Consider the following 16,188-nt stretch of genomic DNA (forward strand, 5'->3'; position numbering starts at 1 on the left):
TCTAGGACCTTCTTTTCTGTCATGTATACTGTTTTGAAGACATCAATATTTATTTCCCCAAGTTCCCTACCCTCCACCATTACAGAATGATAACTAAGTTCATATACACAAATAGGAGAAATACACACATGCACAAACCCAAAACTGACAAGTTCAGATTAATAACTACACTCTCAGATTCACAGAGCAGAAACTGACGGGCACAGCATGATATCTGCTTTGATGTATTCACTGAGTAGAGTCTGATAGGTATATATGCATGACACAACTCACGCATTCACCTTGCGGAAACTGACAGGTATAGATTAATCACTACACAAAGCAAAAACTAACAGGAAAAAATTGATAACTACACTCGCATAGGAGAAACTGGCCGGTACAGATCCACTCTCACATATTGATAGAGCAAACAGAGATTAATTGGCACAGATGCAGTCATGCATTAGTTGGGAAAACACACATATTTGCATTGTGAAAACTGACGTGTCCATGTTGATAACTATATTTGGATGCTCACATAGCAAAGACAGATTGATAACTGCACTATATTTACAAAGCAGAATCTGACAGGAAGAAATTAATAATTTTATTTCGATTTGGACATGGCTGAAACTGACAGCTTTATAAATTGATAATCTCATTCACATATTCACAAGAGAGATACTGACAAGGAATGATTGATAAATACACTCATATATTCACCAAGCAGAAACTGACTGGTAAGTGACTGATAGCAATACTTATTCTCATAGCTGAAACTGCCAGATAGTGCACAGATCAACCAATATCATTCACATAGCAAACACTCACACGGAAAGATGTATTACTTTCTCAGATATACAGAAGAGACACTGACAGTGACAGATTGGTAATTACACTCCTCTTGTCAATAACAGAAAATCACAGGAACAAATCAATAATAATACTCCCACTTTCACGTAACATAAACTTACAGATACAGTTTGTTAGCTACACTCAATTTCACAGCAGAATCTGAGAGGTGCAGATTGGTAACTGCCTCACATATTGACTTGGCAGAAACTGGTAAAGATGGATTCAAACATGTGCTCACAAATTCACATTGAAGAAACTGACTGGTATATGCAGAGATGATCTTCTGGCAAGTACAATTTGATAAAGACACTCAACGTTTAGGAGAGTCTCACATGTACCTGACAGGTACAGAGTGATAAATGTATTTACACATTCTCAAAGCCAAAAACTGACAGTTACGGATTGATAACAACACCCTCTCTCACGTAGCAGAAACTGGCAGGGAAATTTGATAACCGTACACTCACTTATTCACTTTGCAGAAACTGACAGGAATATTTGCTTCTGATATTCTCATATTCACTCAGCGGAATTGGTCGAGAATACACTGACAATTACACACACACATATTCAGCAAGAAATACTGACAGGTATCGATTGGTAACTCCATTTATAGATTCACACAAAGTCTGACGGGGCAGATCAAACATAAAGTCATAAACTCATAGGTACGTAAACTTTGACAGGTACAGATTCAGAGAGCAAAAATTAATAGTGAAAGATTGATAAGTTCACTTTTACATTGGAATGACTGTCAGGAATAGATTGATAAATGCACCTACATGCACAGAGCACCAACTGATAGGTACAGATTGATAACTACATAACTGCATGCACACAGCAGAAAGTGACATGGACAGAGTGATAACTACATTCACATATTTGTATTGCAACAATTGACAGGGACACATTAATTGACCATCACTTGTTCACATGACCAGCTTGACAGGCATAGACTGAAAATGACAGTCTCGTTCACACAGCAGAATCTGATGGGCAGAGATTGATAACAGCACTCTCACATTCACATTGGCTGCAACTGACAGGTACAAATTGATAAATGCATTGACGCATTAACATACCAGAAACTGATCAGTACAGACTATTACTGACACTCTTAGATTAACAGATCAGAAACTGACTGGGACAGGCTGGTAAATAAACTCACACATTTACATTGTAGAGACTGACGGGTACATATTACCAGCTGTATCTGAACACATTTCACCATTTATAGCCCATTGACACTTGCACTATTTTGAAGATGGATAGACTGAATTCCCATCCAAAATATACACTCAGGAACTGAAACAAATCTGGAGAAAGTGAGGACTGCAGGTGCTGGAGATCAGAGTTGAGAGTGTACTGCTGGAAAAGCACAGCAGGCCAGGCAGCGTCCGAGGAGCAGGAGAATTGACATTTTGGGCATAATCCCTTCATCAGGAAGGGACGGGCTTCCGGATGAAGGGCTTCTGCCCGAAACATCGATTCTCCTGTTCCTCGGAGGCTGCCTGGCCTGCTGTGTTTTTCCAGCACTACGTTCTTGACACTGAAAGAAATTATTTGTTTTATTGAATTTCTCTTTTTGTGAAGCATGTTTATTGGACATTACTATATTATAATTCATGTGGTCAGCAGAAAATAAAAGTCACAGGTCACAATAAAAGTTCCCTTTTATTTATGGAGGTAATCAAAGTAAAACTGACAGTGTTACAGACACTGGCAGCTATTCTGAGGCATGTATGAATAGTTTGGGCCTATTCTCATTGGAGAATTGAAGACGGATGGGGAACCTTAAGGGGAATAGAAAACTGAAGGGGGTTGACCAATTAGATGCTGGTAGAATGTCCAGGAGAGAAACACACTCCCTGTCAGATTGCACTGCATTTTGTCACTTGACGACAGAAGTGATGCCAATTTTAAAATGGATGAGAAAGAAAAGAGAGCCATCATTAAAAGCTGCAGGATAAATCGGTATTAGGGTCTCACAATTTAGAGTGAGCTCGGAGGTTGAGCCCTGCTCAAGATTTCGGTTTGTGTTCCCCATGTCATTGCAGATCCTGATGGATCCACATTTTCGGATTCTCTGCTGGTCAGCATCGTGTCCCACATGAACCAATGAGAGCGAGGTGAATATTTCCTGTAAGGCAGCCAATCAGGAAGCAGGCCTTCCCCATCCCTCATTAGCATGATTGAGGTGGTCAGTGTATAAAAGGCGAGCTCGGAGCCCCCTTTCCCCTTACACTGTGTGTGAAAGTGAGCGGCAGTATGGGGGATGAGAAGAAAGCACAGCCAGTCCCCAAAAAGGGCGCTAAGAAAATGGTCAAGAAGTCGGCAGCGAAGGGCCTCAAGAAGAGGAGGCGGTCGAGGAAGGAAACTTACTCCATCTACATCTACAAAGTGATGAAGCAGGTTCACCCCGACACCGGCATCTCCTCCAAGGCCATGAGCATCATGAACTCGTTCGTCAAAGATATTTTCGAGCGCATCGCGGGGGAAGCTTCCCGCCTGGCCCAGTACAACAAGCGCAGCACCATCAGCTCCCGGGAGATCCAGACCGCCGTGCGGCTGCTGCTGCCCGGGGAGCTGGCTAAGCACGCCGTGTCGGAGGGTACAAAGGCGGTGACCAAGTACACCAGCTCCAAGTGAAGGACACCATTGTACTGACAACAAAAACCCAACGGCTCTTTTAAGGGCCACCTTACACCTTCCGTGAAACAGCTGGACTAGTATAGTTCTGGGTATGTCCGGTTAATGTCTCCACGGTATTTGGGGTTTATGGATATTGTGTCAATGAATGAGTGCCCGCCGACCCTATGCGCGCCTTATTCTCGGATATATTCCTGTATATCCTGTAATCCCTGCCCGGGAGGGAGATCATGTTAAATGCCACAGTCATTTCTCAGCTGCTTCCGCGTTACTCGGATCAGTTCAGGAGCAAAAGCTCCCTGTGGGATATGAACCCCGAGTTTCACTCCCGGCAAACAAAACCACCCGCCAGCAAGCAAGGAAAATGTTTCCCCCTCCGTCCCATTTTACTTGGGTTTTATTTCCAAATCTCCATGCGAGTATTGTCCGGATGCAGAATGCTCGAACTGCTGCCGGTGAGAGCCTTTCAAAATGATCTGCAATAACCCCAGAACAGCAGCAAGACTGGCATCGGAAATGTGGAGCTTTTACTGATCTCTGATCGAGTCCAATAGGGAGGGCAACTTTCACATATTCTCGAAAGGCGGTGTTCGCTGTTAACGCGCCCACGCCGGAGAACGTTATCTGATGTTTGAGCAATATAACCGGGTGCTCTTGAAATGTGAAAGAAATGATTAGTTGCACATTGTAGTGTTTGGCGCCTTTTTTGTTTCCGCTGAGCTTCAAGTTCAGAAAATCCCATTCAAGATCAGAAATGGGCAGATTGAAGTGGGCTAGGGAATGAGGTAAAGGGAGACTATGTAAAGTATACATTTTTAAAGTAGGATTAACTCGAGTATTCGTGCATTCTTCTGTGTTAAAGTCTCACCTTTTCATGACATATTGGCGGGCTTTTCAAATTGGAAAGAAAGCGGTTGATGATGAGGGGCCGGTAGCTTCCGCCTTCCTCACCCTGCCCTCTCCGGATCGGGGAATGGAGCAGCTACCTGTTTGGGAATTGAAACAACGTTTAGGGGATGTTGAAGAGGTTTGAAGAAGAATGTGTGACCTTTAGGGGAAAAGAAAACTTTCTGAAGGGAGTTGGGCAGTAGATGCTGGGAAAATGTCACTGATTAACATTTTATTTTCAAATCTCCATGCGAGTATTGCCCGGATGCAAAATGCTGTAAATGTTACTGTCTGCTGTCAGTGACAAACTTTCAAAATGTCAGGGACACCGTTTAGAATATGAGGCGAAGAAAGAAATGTGGAACTTGCTGATCTTGTTATTATTTCACAGCGAGCGGTTGGTGATGGTTTATGAGCTGAGGTGAAGACATGATAACCATATGTCTTTGTTTTATTAGATAAGGGAGTCTCTGGGTATGGGCAGCAAGCAGGAACATGTGATCATTTCTTATGACAGAATACACAGAGGCAGATGAAAATACCACAAATGTCTGACTTTTGTGATGGTTTTCTGCTCTGAGATCTTCAACATGACAGAAACCTGAATAAAATAATAACTGTCTGTTAAAAAAGACATATGGTTATCGAGCCTTTACCTAAGCTGATCAACCAGCACTAACGGCTGGCTGTGAAATATAACAAGATCAACAAGTTTCACATTGTTTTCTTCGACAGAAAGCTTCATATTCTAAACTCTGTCCCTTACTCTGGATACATTGTTAATGATTTGGAGATGCTGCTGTTGGGTTGGGGTGTACACAGTTAAAAAATCACACAACACCAGGTAATAGTCCAACAGGTTTAATTGGAAGCACGGGCTTTCGGAGCGATGCTCCTTCATCAGGTGGTTGTGGAATAAACAATTGTAAGACACAGAATTTATAGCAAAAGTTTACAGTGTGATGTAACTGAAATTATACATTGAAAAATACCTTGATTGTTTGGTAAGTCTCTCATCTGTTAGAATGACCATGACAGTTTCACTTCTTTCCGATGTAAATCACAAAACTTTATTTAAAAGTTACATTCTCAGGGTAACTGGTGTCAGGCCAGATCAGATGTTGAAGGTGTTAGCCCCCTGTGTTCTGTAGTCTGTGTTGGAATGTTTGGACTGATTCTAATCTAAATAATGAGTTTACAAAGTCTTACACGGATTCATGCAGTTTTTGAGCAAAGTTCAAATTCGCCTCACAATCACAATGCACATGTGGGTTTGTGTGTGTGTGTGGGGGGGTGGGGGGGGGGAGGTGGTGGGGTGTGTTGTGAGTGTCTGTGAGACAGAGTGTGAGTGTAAAGGTGTCCAAGTCTGTGTGAGGGTGCATGTGTGAGTTTGGGAGTGCGTATCTGTGTGTGTAAAGGAGTGTGTGTGTTGGAGTGTCCCTGTGTGCATAGTGCAATGGTGGTCACCTGTAGTGTGACATGAAACCAAGGTCCCAGTTGAGGTCCTTCCTGTGGGTACTGAACTTTTACAAAAGGTTTTGGGATTTACATATTAAAGAAGTGAAACTGTCATGGTTATTCTAACAGAAGAGAGACTTAACAAACAATCAAGGTATTTTTCAATGTATAATTTCAGTTACATCACACTAAACTTTTGCTATAAATTCTGTGTCTTGGAATTGTGTCCTCTACAACCACCTGATGAAGAAGCAGTGCTCCAAAAGCTAGTGCTTCCAATTAAACCTGTTGGCCTCTAACCTGGTGTTATGTCATTTTTAACTTTATACTGTTAATCAGTGACATTATTCTTTTCGCCTCAAGGTCATACATTCTTCTTAAAACCTCTTCAACATCTCGTAAATACTCTACAATGCATCACAGAACTAGGAGGCATCATTCTCCATACACTTTAACTGTAACTTCCTGATATCTGTGTACACACAGATCACATACTGACATATTTAATAACAAGTCTTCATGACTTTAAAAAAATTAACCATGTCTTTCATCAGAAACTTAGATGTTGAGACATTTCCTTGCTCACATGTCAGTGATTTGACAGAAACTCAGTAAAAACAAGACTGAAAACAACAAACTGGCAGTTACAGAATGAAATTCAAAGCAATAAATTGTAAGAATATAATACGACTGTCTATTGAGGAGAAACTGACATAAACAGTGGAACAACAGCAGTGACATTGCAGAAGTTGGCATTTGGGAGAGATCGGACAAGCTGGGGCTTTTTTCCTTTAGATAGTAGGAAACTGTGGGAAACCTTGTCGAGGAGTATAAGATCAGGAGAGGCACGGATAGGGTGAATGCACTCAGCCATTTTCCCAGGGTTGGGGAATCGAGGACGAGAGGGCGTCATTTTATGGTAAGTTGGGAGAGAATAAAAGGAAACCTGAGGGGCAACATTTTACACAGACAGTAGTACACATATGGAATGAGCTGCCTGCGGAAGTGATTGTATTGGGTACATAAATAACAGTGAAAAGGCATTTGGACACATACGTGGATAGGAAATGTTGGGAAGGATATGGGCGAAGTGCAGGGAAATGGGGTTAGCGTGGATGGACATTTTGGGCAGTGTGGACCAGTTTGGTCCAAAGGGCCTGTCTCCATACTGCAGGACTCCATGTCTGTATAACGGCTGCACTCTATAATATTGATAGTGACTGCTCTTCCCTAGAAAGCAGAAAAGAAACATTATTTTCTTTTTATTTCTACAGATAACAAAAGACCTCAGTCAACTGACTGCGTGTGTTCCTGCCAATTGTTGCAGTTTTCTCTCTCAGTCCAAAGACGTACAAATTTGGTAAATTGGCAATTGTCCATTGTGTTCAGGCATTAATAGGTGAGGTGCGTAAGTCATGGGAAAATGCAGGGTTACAGGGATAGAGCAATGGGATCAGTCTGGGTGAGATGGTCTTCAGAGGGTCGGTGTGGATTTGTTGGTTAAAATGGCTGTTCCACAATGTAAGGATTTTATGATATAGGAAGAGTTTGGAGGAATATTGAACAAAGAAAATTTCCAGCCCAGGAACAGGCCCATCGGCCCTCCAAGCCTGAGCTGATCCAAATGTACTGTCTAAACCTGTTAGGTCAATTCCTAAGTGTCTGTATCCCTCTGCTCCCCACCTACTCATGCATCTGTCCAGACACATCTTAAATGAATCTACCGTGCCTGCCTCTACCAGCTCTGCTGGCAACACGTTCCAAATGACCACCACCCTCTGTGTGAAGTACTTGCTACGTGTATTCCCCATAAACATTCCACCTCTCACCTTGAAAGCATGACCTGTCGTTATTGAATTCTTCACCCGAGGAAAAAGCTTGTCTCTATCCACCCTGTCTACACCCTTCATGGTTTTGTAAACCTTAATCAGGTCCCCCCTCAATCTCCTTTTTTCTAGCGAAAATAAAGCAAACTACTCCACCTCTCTTCATAGCTCGCACCTTCCATACCAGGCAACATCCTCGTATACCTTCTCTGCACCCTCTCCAAAGCGTCCACATCCTTTTGGTAATGTGGAGTGCAGAACTGTACACAGTATTTTAAATGCGGCCAAACCAATGTCTTGTACAATTTTAACATTACTTGCCAGCTCTTACACTCAATACCCCATCCGATAAAGGCAGGCATAGTAAATGCCTTCTTGACCACTCTATCCACCTGTGCAGAAACCTTTGGGGTACAATGGACCTGCACTCCCAGATCTCTCTGCCCATCAACATTTCCCAAGACTCTTCCATTCATTGTGTAATTCGCTCCAGAATTAGACTTGCCTAAATGCATCACCTCACATTTGTCTGGATTGAAAGCCATCTGCCACTCTTCCACCAACATCTCCAATCTATGTATATCCTCCTGTATTCTCTGACAGTCCCTTATGCTTTCTCCCATTCCACCAATCTTTGTGTCAACTGCAAACTTGCTGATCATACCAACAGTGCCCTCTTCGAGATCATTTATGTATATTACAAACAACAGTGGCCCCAATACTGACCCCTGTGGAACACCAAGTGTTGGCAGGTGGGACGAGATTGGGTTGGGATATCTGGTCGGCATGGATAGGTTGGACCGAAGGGTCTGTTTCCATGCTGTACATGTCTGTGACTCCATGTCAATGTATAAGGTATGCCTCTTACAATGTGCTGCAGTTATAAATACAAACACAATGTCAACTCGCAGAAGTTGATATTCACAGTTTACGGGTTTGAAAGGTAGGAGGTCTGAGACTGTCGAATATAATATCCGATTAAGTGCACAATTGTAGATATGACCTGAAACAAATCCTCTACAGTAAAACAAGAAGTTACACTACAGAAGGTTTGAGTTACTGTCCAGTAACATACTGACAGACAAGTGAAAACTGAAATAAAGTGAACATAAATGCTGGACATCCCAGGAACAGATGGGCACAAAATGCAGGAATATTTCCAAATCGTGTAAAGTTTGACCACTTCCATCAGTGTTTGATGGAGACTGAATAAATCCCGTCTTGAAGTAACAGTAATTGACTATTACACAGAGGACCAGAGCCTCAATGGACAGATGTTGAGTTAATGCCAAATAAGGCCTCGACAGTTACAAAGTGACATGTCTATAACATGCCAACAGATGTTGGTTAACAGACGTTCACATAAAACCGAGAAATGCTATAAATCCCTACATGGAACTGCAATACTCGTAAATGAAATTGCAAATTCTTGAGGCGGGGTGTTGGGTGGATGGGGAGAGGCCTTCATAGACAACCTCTTCCCTGTCGGTAGAAAGACAGCAGATTAAACCCCAGAGACATTTCTCATTTATTTGTTCAAGTTACTAAAACGCCGAGGTGGATTGTTCACATTTAATTTCACTCCTTGCAAACAAAACATAAGCGTCCATATTTTTCAGTCCCACGGACAGATGCCTTTTAACATCTGCATTTTATTTTCATTTCCAATGCGCGGGTTGAATGGAATTTTTCAGAATTGCAATAAAAAGCATTCTTTCAGCTGTTAGTGAGAGGCTTTCAAAGTGAACCGAGATAACACCAAAACAGGTGCCGGACTGAAATGGGAATTGTGGTGCTTGGGCTGAATCTAATCTCCAGCAAGAAGGGAGGAAGACTTTCAAACATAATCTAAAAACGGTGTTTACAGTTGGTACGCTGAGCCGGAAGAACGTTGTGTGCTGTTTTATCAGCATGTCGTGGGTGCTATTGAAATGTGAAGTGAAAAGACAAGTTGCAGACTGCAGTGTTTCACCGGTTTAAGTTTCAGCATCAAAAACCCATTGTCAAGATCAGAAAAGGATAGATGTGGGTGGGCAAATGAGGGAGACAGAGACCGTGTAAAGTCTACATTGGTATTCTTAAAGGAAATTAACATATAGGATTAGGAATTATTCTTTGTGAAACTTCCTCAATGTTTTGTCCCTGATTTTTCAATCTAAAACATTTTCCTATCTTTAAATTGGCGGGATTTTCAAATTGGAAAGAAAGCGGTTGATGATGGGGGGCCGGTAGCTTCCGCCTTCCTCACCCTGCCCTCTCCGGATTGGGGAATGGAGCAGCTACCTGTTTGGGAATTGAAACAACGTTTAGGGGATGTTGAAGAGGTTTGAAGAAGAATGTGTGACCTTTAGGGGAAAAGAGAACTTTTTGAAGGGAGTTGGGCAGTAGATGCTGGGAAAATGTCACTGATTAACATTTTATTTTCAAATCTCCATGCGAGTATTGCCCGGATGCAAAATGCTGTGAATGTTACTGTCTGCTGTCAGTGACAAACTTTCAAAATGTCAGGGACACCGTTTAGAATATGAGGCGAAGAAAGAAATGTGGAACTTGCTGATCTTGTTATTATTTCACAGCGAGCGGTTGGTGATGGTTTATGAGCTGAGGTGAAGACTTGATAACCATATGTCTTTTTTTATTAGATAAGGGAGTCTCTGGGTATGGGCAGCAAGCAGGAACATGTGATTCAAACCATACCTGGAGCAATTTGTGATCATTTCTTATGACAGAATACACAGAGGCAGATGAAAATACCACAAATGTCTGACTTTTGTGATGGTTTTCCGCTGTGAGATCTTCAACATGACAGAAACCTGAACAAAATAATAACTGTCTGTTAAAAAAGACATATGGTTATCGAGCCTTTACCTAAGCTGATTAACCAGCACTAACGGCTGGCTGTGAAATATAACAAGATCAACAAGTTTCACATTGTTTTCTTCGACAGAAAGCTTCATATTCTCAACTCTGTCCCTTACTCTGGATACATTGTTAATGATTTGGAGATGCTGCTGTTGGGTTGGGGTGTACAAAGTTAAAAAATCACACAACACCAGGTAATAGTCCAACAGGTTTAATTGGAAGCACGAGCTTTCGGAGCGCTGCTCCTTCATCAGGTGGTTGTGGAATAAACAATTGTAAGACACAGAATTTATAGCAAAAGTTTACAGTGTGATGTAACTGAAATTATACATTGAAAAATACCTTGATTGTTTGGTAAGTCTCTCATCAGTTAGAATGACCATGACAGTTTCACTTCTTTCCGATGTCAATCACAAAACTTTATTTAAAAGTTACATTCTCAGGGTAACTGGTGTCAGGCCAGATCAGATGTTGAAGGTGTTCGCCCCTGTGTTCTGTTGTCTGTGTTGGAATGTTTGGACTGATTCTAATCTAAAAAAATGAGTTAACAAAGTCTTACATGAATTCATGCAGTTTTTGAGCAAAGTTCAAATTCGCCTCACAAACCCAATGCACATATGGGTTTGTGTGTGTGGCGGGGGGGGGGGGGGGGGGGAATGGGGGGAGTTGGTGGGGTGTGTTGTGAGTGTCTGTGAGACAGAGTGTGAGTGGAAAGGTGTCCAAGTCTGTGTGAGGGTGCATGTGTGAGTTTGGGAGTGTGTGTCTGTGTGTGTAAAGGAGTGTGTGTGTTGGAGTGTCCCTGTGTGTATAGTGCAATGGTGGTCACCTGTAGTGTGACATGAACCCAAGGTCCCAGTTGAGGTCCTTCCTGTGGGTACCGAACTTTTACAAAAGGTTTTGGGATTTACATATTAAAGAAGTGAAACTGTCATGGTTATTCTAACAGAAGAGAGACTTAACAAACAATCAAGCTATTTTTCAATGTATAATTTCAGTTACATCACACTAAACTTTTGCTATAAATTCTGTGTCTTGGAATTGTGTTCTCTACAACCACCTGATGAAGAAGCAGTGCTCCAAAAGCTAGTGCTTCCAATTAAACCTGTTGGACTCTAACCTGGTGTTATGTCATTTTTAACTTTATACTGTTAATCAGTGACATTATTCTTTTCACCTCAAGGTCATACATTCTTCTTAAAACCTCTTCAACATCTCGTAAATACTCTACAATGCATGACAGAACTAGGAGGCATCATTCTCCATACACTTTAACTGTAACTTCCTGATATCTGTGTACTCACAGATCACATACTGACATATTTAATAACAAGTCTTCATGACTTTAAAAAAATTAACCATGTCTTTCATCAGAAACTTAGATGTTGAGACATTTCCTTGCTCACATGTCAGTGATTTGACAGAAACTCAGTAAAAACAAGACTGAAAACAACAAACTGGCAGTTACAGAATGAAATTCAAAGCAATAAATTGTAAGAATATAATACGACTGTCTATTGACGAGAAACTGACATAAACAGTGTAACAACAGCAGTGACATTGCAGAAGTTGGCATTTGGGAGAGATCGGACAAGCTCGGGCTTTTTTCTTTTAGATGGTAGGAAACTGTGGGAAACCTTGTTGAGGAGTATAAGATCAGGAGAGGCACGGATAGGGTGAATGCACTCAGCCATTTTCCCAGGGTTGGGGAATCGAGGACTAGAGGGCATCATATTATGGTAAGTGGGGAGAGAATAAAAGGAAACTTGAGGGGCAACATTTTACACAGACAGTAGTACACATATGGAATGAGCTGCCAGCAGAAGTGATTGTATTGGGTACATTAATAACAGTGAAAAGGCATTTGGACACATATGTGGATAGGAAATGTTGGGAAGGATACGGGCCAAGTGCAGGGAAATGGGGTTAGTGTGGATGGACATTTTGGTCAGTGTGGACCAGTTTGGTCCAAAGGGCCTGTCTCCATACTGCAGGACTCCATGTCTGTATAACGGCTGCACTCTATAATATTGATAGTGACTGCTCTTCCCTAGAAAGCAGAAAAGAAACATTATTTTCTTTTTATTTCCTCAGATAAACAGAAGACTTCTGTCAACTGACTGTGTGTGTTCCTGCCAATTGTTGCAGTTTTTTCTCAGTCCAAAGACATACAAGTTCAGTGCATTGGCAATTGTCCATTGTGTTCAGGCATTAATAGGTGAGGTGCGTAAGTCATGGGAAAATGCAAGGTTACAGGGATAGAGCAATGGGATCAGTCTGGGTGAGATGGTCTTCAGAGGGTCGGTGTGGATTTGTTGGTTAAAATGGCTGTTCCACAATGTAAGGATTTTATGATATAGAAAGAGTTTGGAGTGATATTGTACAAAGAACAAAGAAGGTTTCCAGCCCAGGAACAGGCCCATCGGCCCTCCAAGCCTGAGCTGATCCAAATGTACTGTCTAAACCTGTTGGTCAATTCCTAAGTGTCTGTATTCCTCTGCTCCCCACCTACTCCTGCATCTGTCCAGACACATCTTAAATGAATCTACCGTGCCTGCCTCTACCACCTCTGCTGGCAACACGTTCCAAATGACCACCACCCTCTGAGTGAAGTACTTGCCACGTGTATCCCCCTTAAACATTCCACCTCTCACCTTGAAAGCATGACCTGTCATTATTGAATCCTTCACGCTGGGAAAAAGCTTGTCTCTATCCACCCTGTCTACACCCTTCATGATTTTGGAAACCTCAATCAGGTCCCCCCTCAATCTCCTTTTTTCTAGTGAAAATAAACCTCACCTACTCAATCTGTCTTCATAGCTCGCACCTTCCATACCAGGCAACATCCTCGTATACCTTCTCTGCACCCTCTCCGAAGCATCCACATCCTTTTGGTAATGTGGTGCCCAACACTGTACACAGTATTTTAAATGTGGCCAAACCAATATCTTGTACAATTTTAACATGACTTGCCAGCTCTTATACTCAATCACCCGTCCGATAAAGGCAAGCATAGTGTACGCCTTCTTCACCACTCTATCCACCTGTGCAGCAACCTACAGGGTACAATGGATCTGAACTCCCAGATCTCTCTGCCCATCAACATTTCCAAAGGCACTTCCATTCATTGTGTAATTCGCTCCAGAATTAGACTTGCCTAAATGCATCACCTCACATTTGTCTGGATTGAAAGCCATCTGCCACTTTTCCGCCCAACTCTCCAGTCTATGTATATCCTCCTGTATTCTCTGACAGTCCCTTATGCTTTCTCCCACTCCACCAATCTTTGTGTCATCTGCAAACTTGCTGATCATACCAACAGTGCCCTCTTCTCGATCATTTATGTATATTACAAACAACAGTGGCCCCAATACTGACCCCTGTGGAACACCAGGTGTTGGCAGATGGGACTAGATTGGGTTGGGATATCTGGTCAGCATGGACAGGTTGGACCGAAGGGTCTGTTTCCATGCTGTACATGTCTGTGACTCCATGTCAATGTACAAGGTATGCCTCTTACAATGTACTGCAGTTATAAATACAAACACAATGTCAACTCGCAGAAGTTGATATTCATAGTTTACAGGTATGGAGGGTAGGAGGTCTAAGACTGTCCAATATCATATCCGGTCATGTGCACAATTGTAGATATGACCTGAAACAGATCCTTACATCAATGACTGACCCCTGTACAGTAAAACAAGAAGTTACACTTCAGAAGGTTTGAGTTACTGTCCAGTAACATACTGACAGACATGTGAAAACTGAAATAGAGTGAACAAAAATGCTGGACATCCCAGGAACAGATGGGCACAAAATGCAGGAATATTTCCAAATCGTGTAAAGTTTGACCACTTCCATCAGTTTTAGATGGAGACAGAATAAACCCCGTCTTGAAGTAACAGTAATTGACTATTACACAGAGGACCAGAGCCTCAATGGACAGATGTTGAGTTAATGCCAAATAAGGCCTCGACAGTTACAAAGTGACATGTATATAACATGTCAACAGATGTTGGTTAACAGACGTTCACATAAAACTGAGAAATGCTATAAATCCCTACATGGAACTGCAATACTCGTAAATGAAATTGCAAATTCTTGAGGCGGGGTGTTGGGTGGATGGGGAGAGGCCTTCATAGACAACCTCTTCCCTGTCTGTAGAGAGACAGCAGATTAAACCCCAGAGTCATTTCTCATTTATTTGTTCAAGTTACTAAAATGCCGAGGTGGATTGTTCACATTTAATTTCACTCCTTGCAAACAAAACATAAGCGTCCACATTTTTCAGTCCCACGGACAGATGCCTTTTAACATCTGCATTTTATTTTCATTTCCAATGCGCAGGTTGAATGGAATTTTTCAGAATTGCAATAAAAAGCATTCTTTCAGCTGTTAGTGAGAGGCTTTCAAAGTGAACCGAGATAACACCAAAACAGGTGCCGGACTGAAATGGGAATTGTGGTGCTTGGGCTGAATCTAATCTCCAGCAAGAAGGGAGGAAGACTTTCAAACATAATCTAAAAACGGTGTTTACAGTTGGTACGCTGAGCCGGAAGAACGTTGTGTGCTGTTTTATCAGCATGTCGTGGGTGCTATTGAAATGTGAAGTGAAAAGACAAGTTGCAGACTGCAGTGTTTCACCGGTTTAAGTTTCAGCATCAAAAACCCATTGTCAAGATCAGAAAAGGATAGATGTGGGTGGGCAAATGAGGGAGACAGAGACCGTGTAAAGTCTACATTGGTATTCTTAAAGGAAATTAACATATAGGATTAGGAATTATTCTTTGTGAAACTTCCTCAATGTTTTGTCCCTGATTTCTCAATCTAAAACATTTTCCTATCTTTAAATTGGCGGGTTTTTCAAATTGGAAAGAAAGTGGTTGATGATGTGGTACCGGCAGGTTCCGCCCTCCACCCCGAGCCCTCTCCGGTTTGGCGAATGAAGCAGAAATCTGATTGGGAATTGAAACCACATTAGGAGATGGTGAACAATGTGACCAATCAGCAATGGCCGCCCCACAATCCCCACCGAAGGTAGAAGAGGCCGCAATGTGGGCGGATTGCAGCATTCTCTGTGTCAGTGCTTGTGAGATTGTGGCAATGTCTGGAAGAGGAAAGGGCAGTGGGGGCAAAGCTCGCAACAAGGCGAGGTCTCGGTCATCCCGGGCTGGCCTGCAGTTCCCGGTGGGCCGTGTTCACAGACACCTGAGAAAGGGCAACTATGCTGAGCGGGTGGGTGCCGGAGCGCCGGTCTATCTGGCTGCGGTGCTCGAGTATCTGGCGGCTGAAGTCCTCGAGTTGGCCGGTAACGCGGCCCGGGACAACAAGAAGACCCGCATCATCCCCAGGCACCTGCAGCTGGCCGTGCGCAACGACGAGGAGCTCAACAAGCTGCTGGGAGGGGTGACCATCGCTCAGGGCGGGGTGCTGCCTAATATCCAGGCCGTGCTGCTGCCCAAGAAATCCGCCGCTGCTGGGCCCGCTAAAAAGTGAAGGCACCATTCTTCAATCTGACAACCCAAAGGCTCTTTTAAGAGCCACCCACAGTATCTGGGAGAGAGAGTAGACCCTGACAGCGAGCCGATTAATTTTGCCTTTTAATGTGAAGAGCCCGGGATTTGGTCATTGATCATGAATCACGCTTATAATCGCGAAAAGAATTTATTTTTAT

The 16,188-nt window shown here is 42.6% G+C and overlaps 2 protein-coding genes across 2 annotated transcripts; both read left to right on the forward strand.

Annotated features, from left to right (window-relative positions):
• Positions 1–2,938: 2,938 nt before the first annotated feature.
• Positions 2,939–4,160, forward strand: LOC122544603 (histone H2B 7-like). The gene has a single exon (XM_043683922.2). The coding sequence runs from the start codon at positions 3,103–3,105 to the stop codon at positions 3,481–3,483; it is 381 nt and encodes a 126-aa protein (XP_043539857.2). The 5' UTR covers positions 2,939–3,102; the 3' UTR covers positions 3,484–4,160.
• An 8,598-nt stretch (positions 4,161–12,758) lies between these two features.
• Positions 12,759–16,010, forward strand: LOC148135341 (histone H2A-like). Its single transcript, XM_087984913.1, has one exon. The coding sequence runs from the start codon at positions 15,525–15,527 to the stop codon at positions 16,008–16,010; it is 486 nt and encodes a 161-aa protein (XP_087841039.1). The 5' UTR covers positions 12,759–15,524.
• Positions 16,011–16,188: the final 178 nt, after the last annotated feature.

The sequence above is a fragment of the Chiloscyllium plagiosum genome, unplaced genomic scaffold, assembly GCF_037043375.1.
Source record: "Chiloscyllium plagiosum isolate Xiang-an unplaced genomic scaffold, Cpla_swu_hap1 HiC_scaffold_49, whole genome shotgun sequence".
NCBI lineage: Eukaryota > Metazoa > Chordata > Chondrichthyes > Orectolobiformes > Hemiscylliidae > Chiloscyllium > Chiloscyllium plagiosum.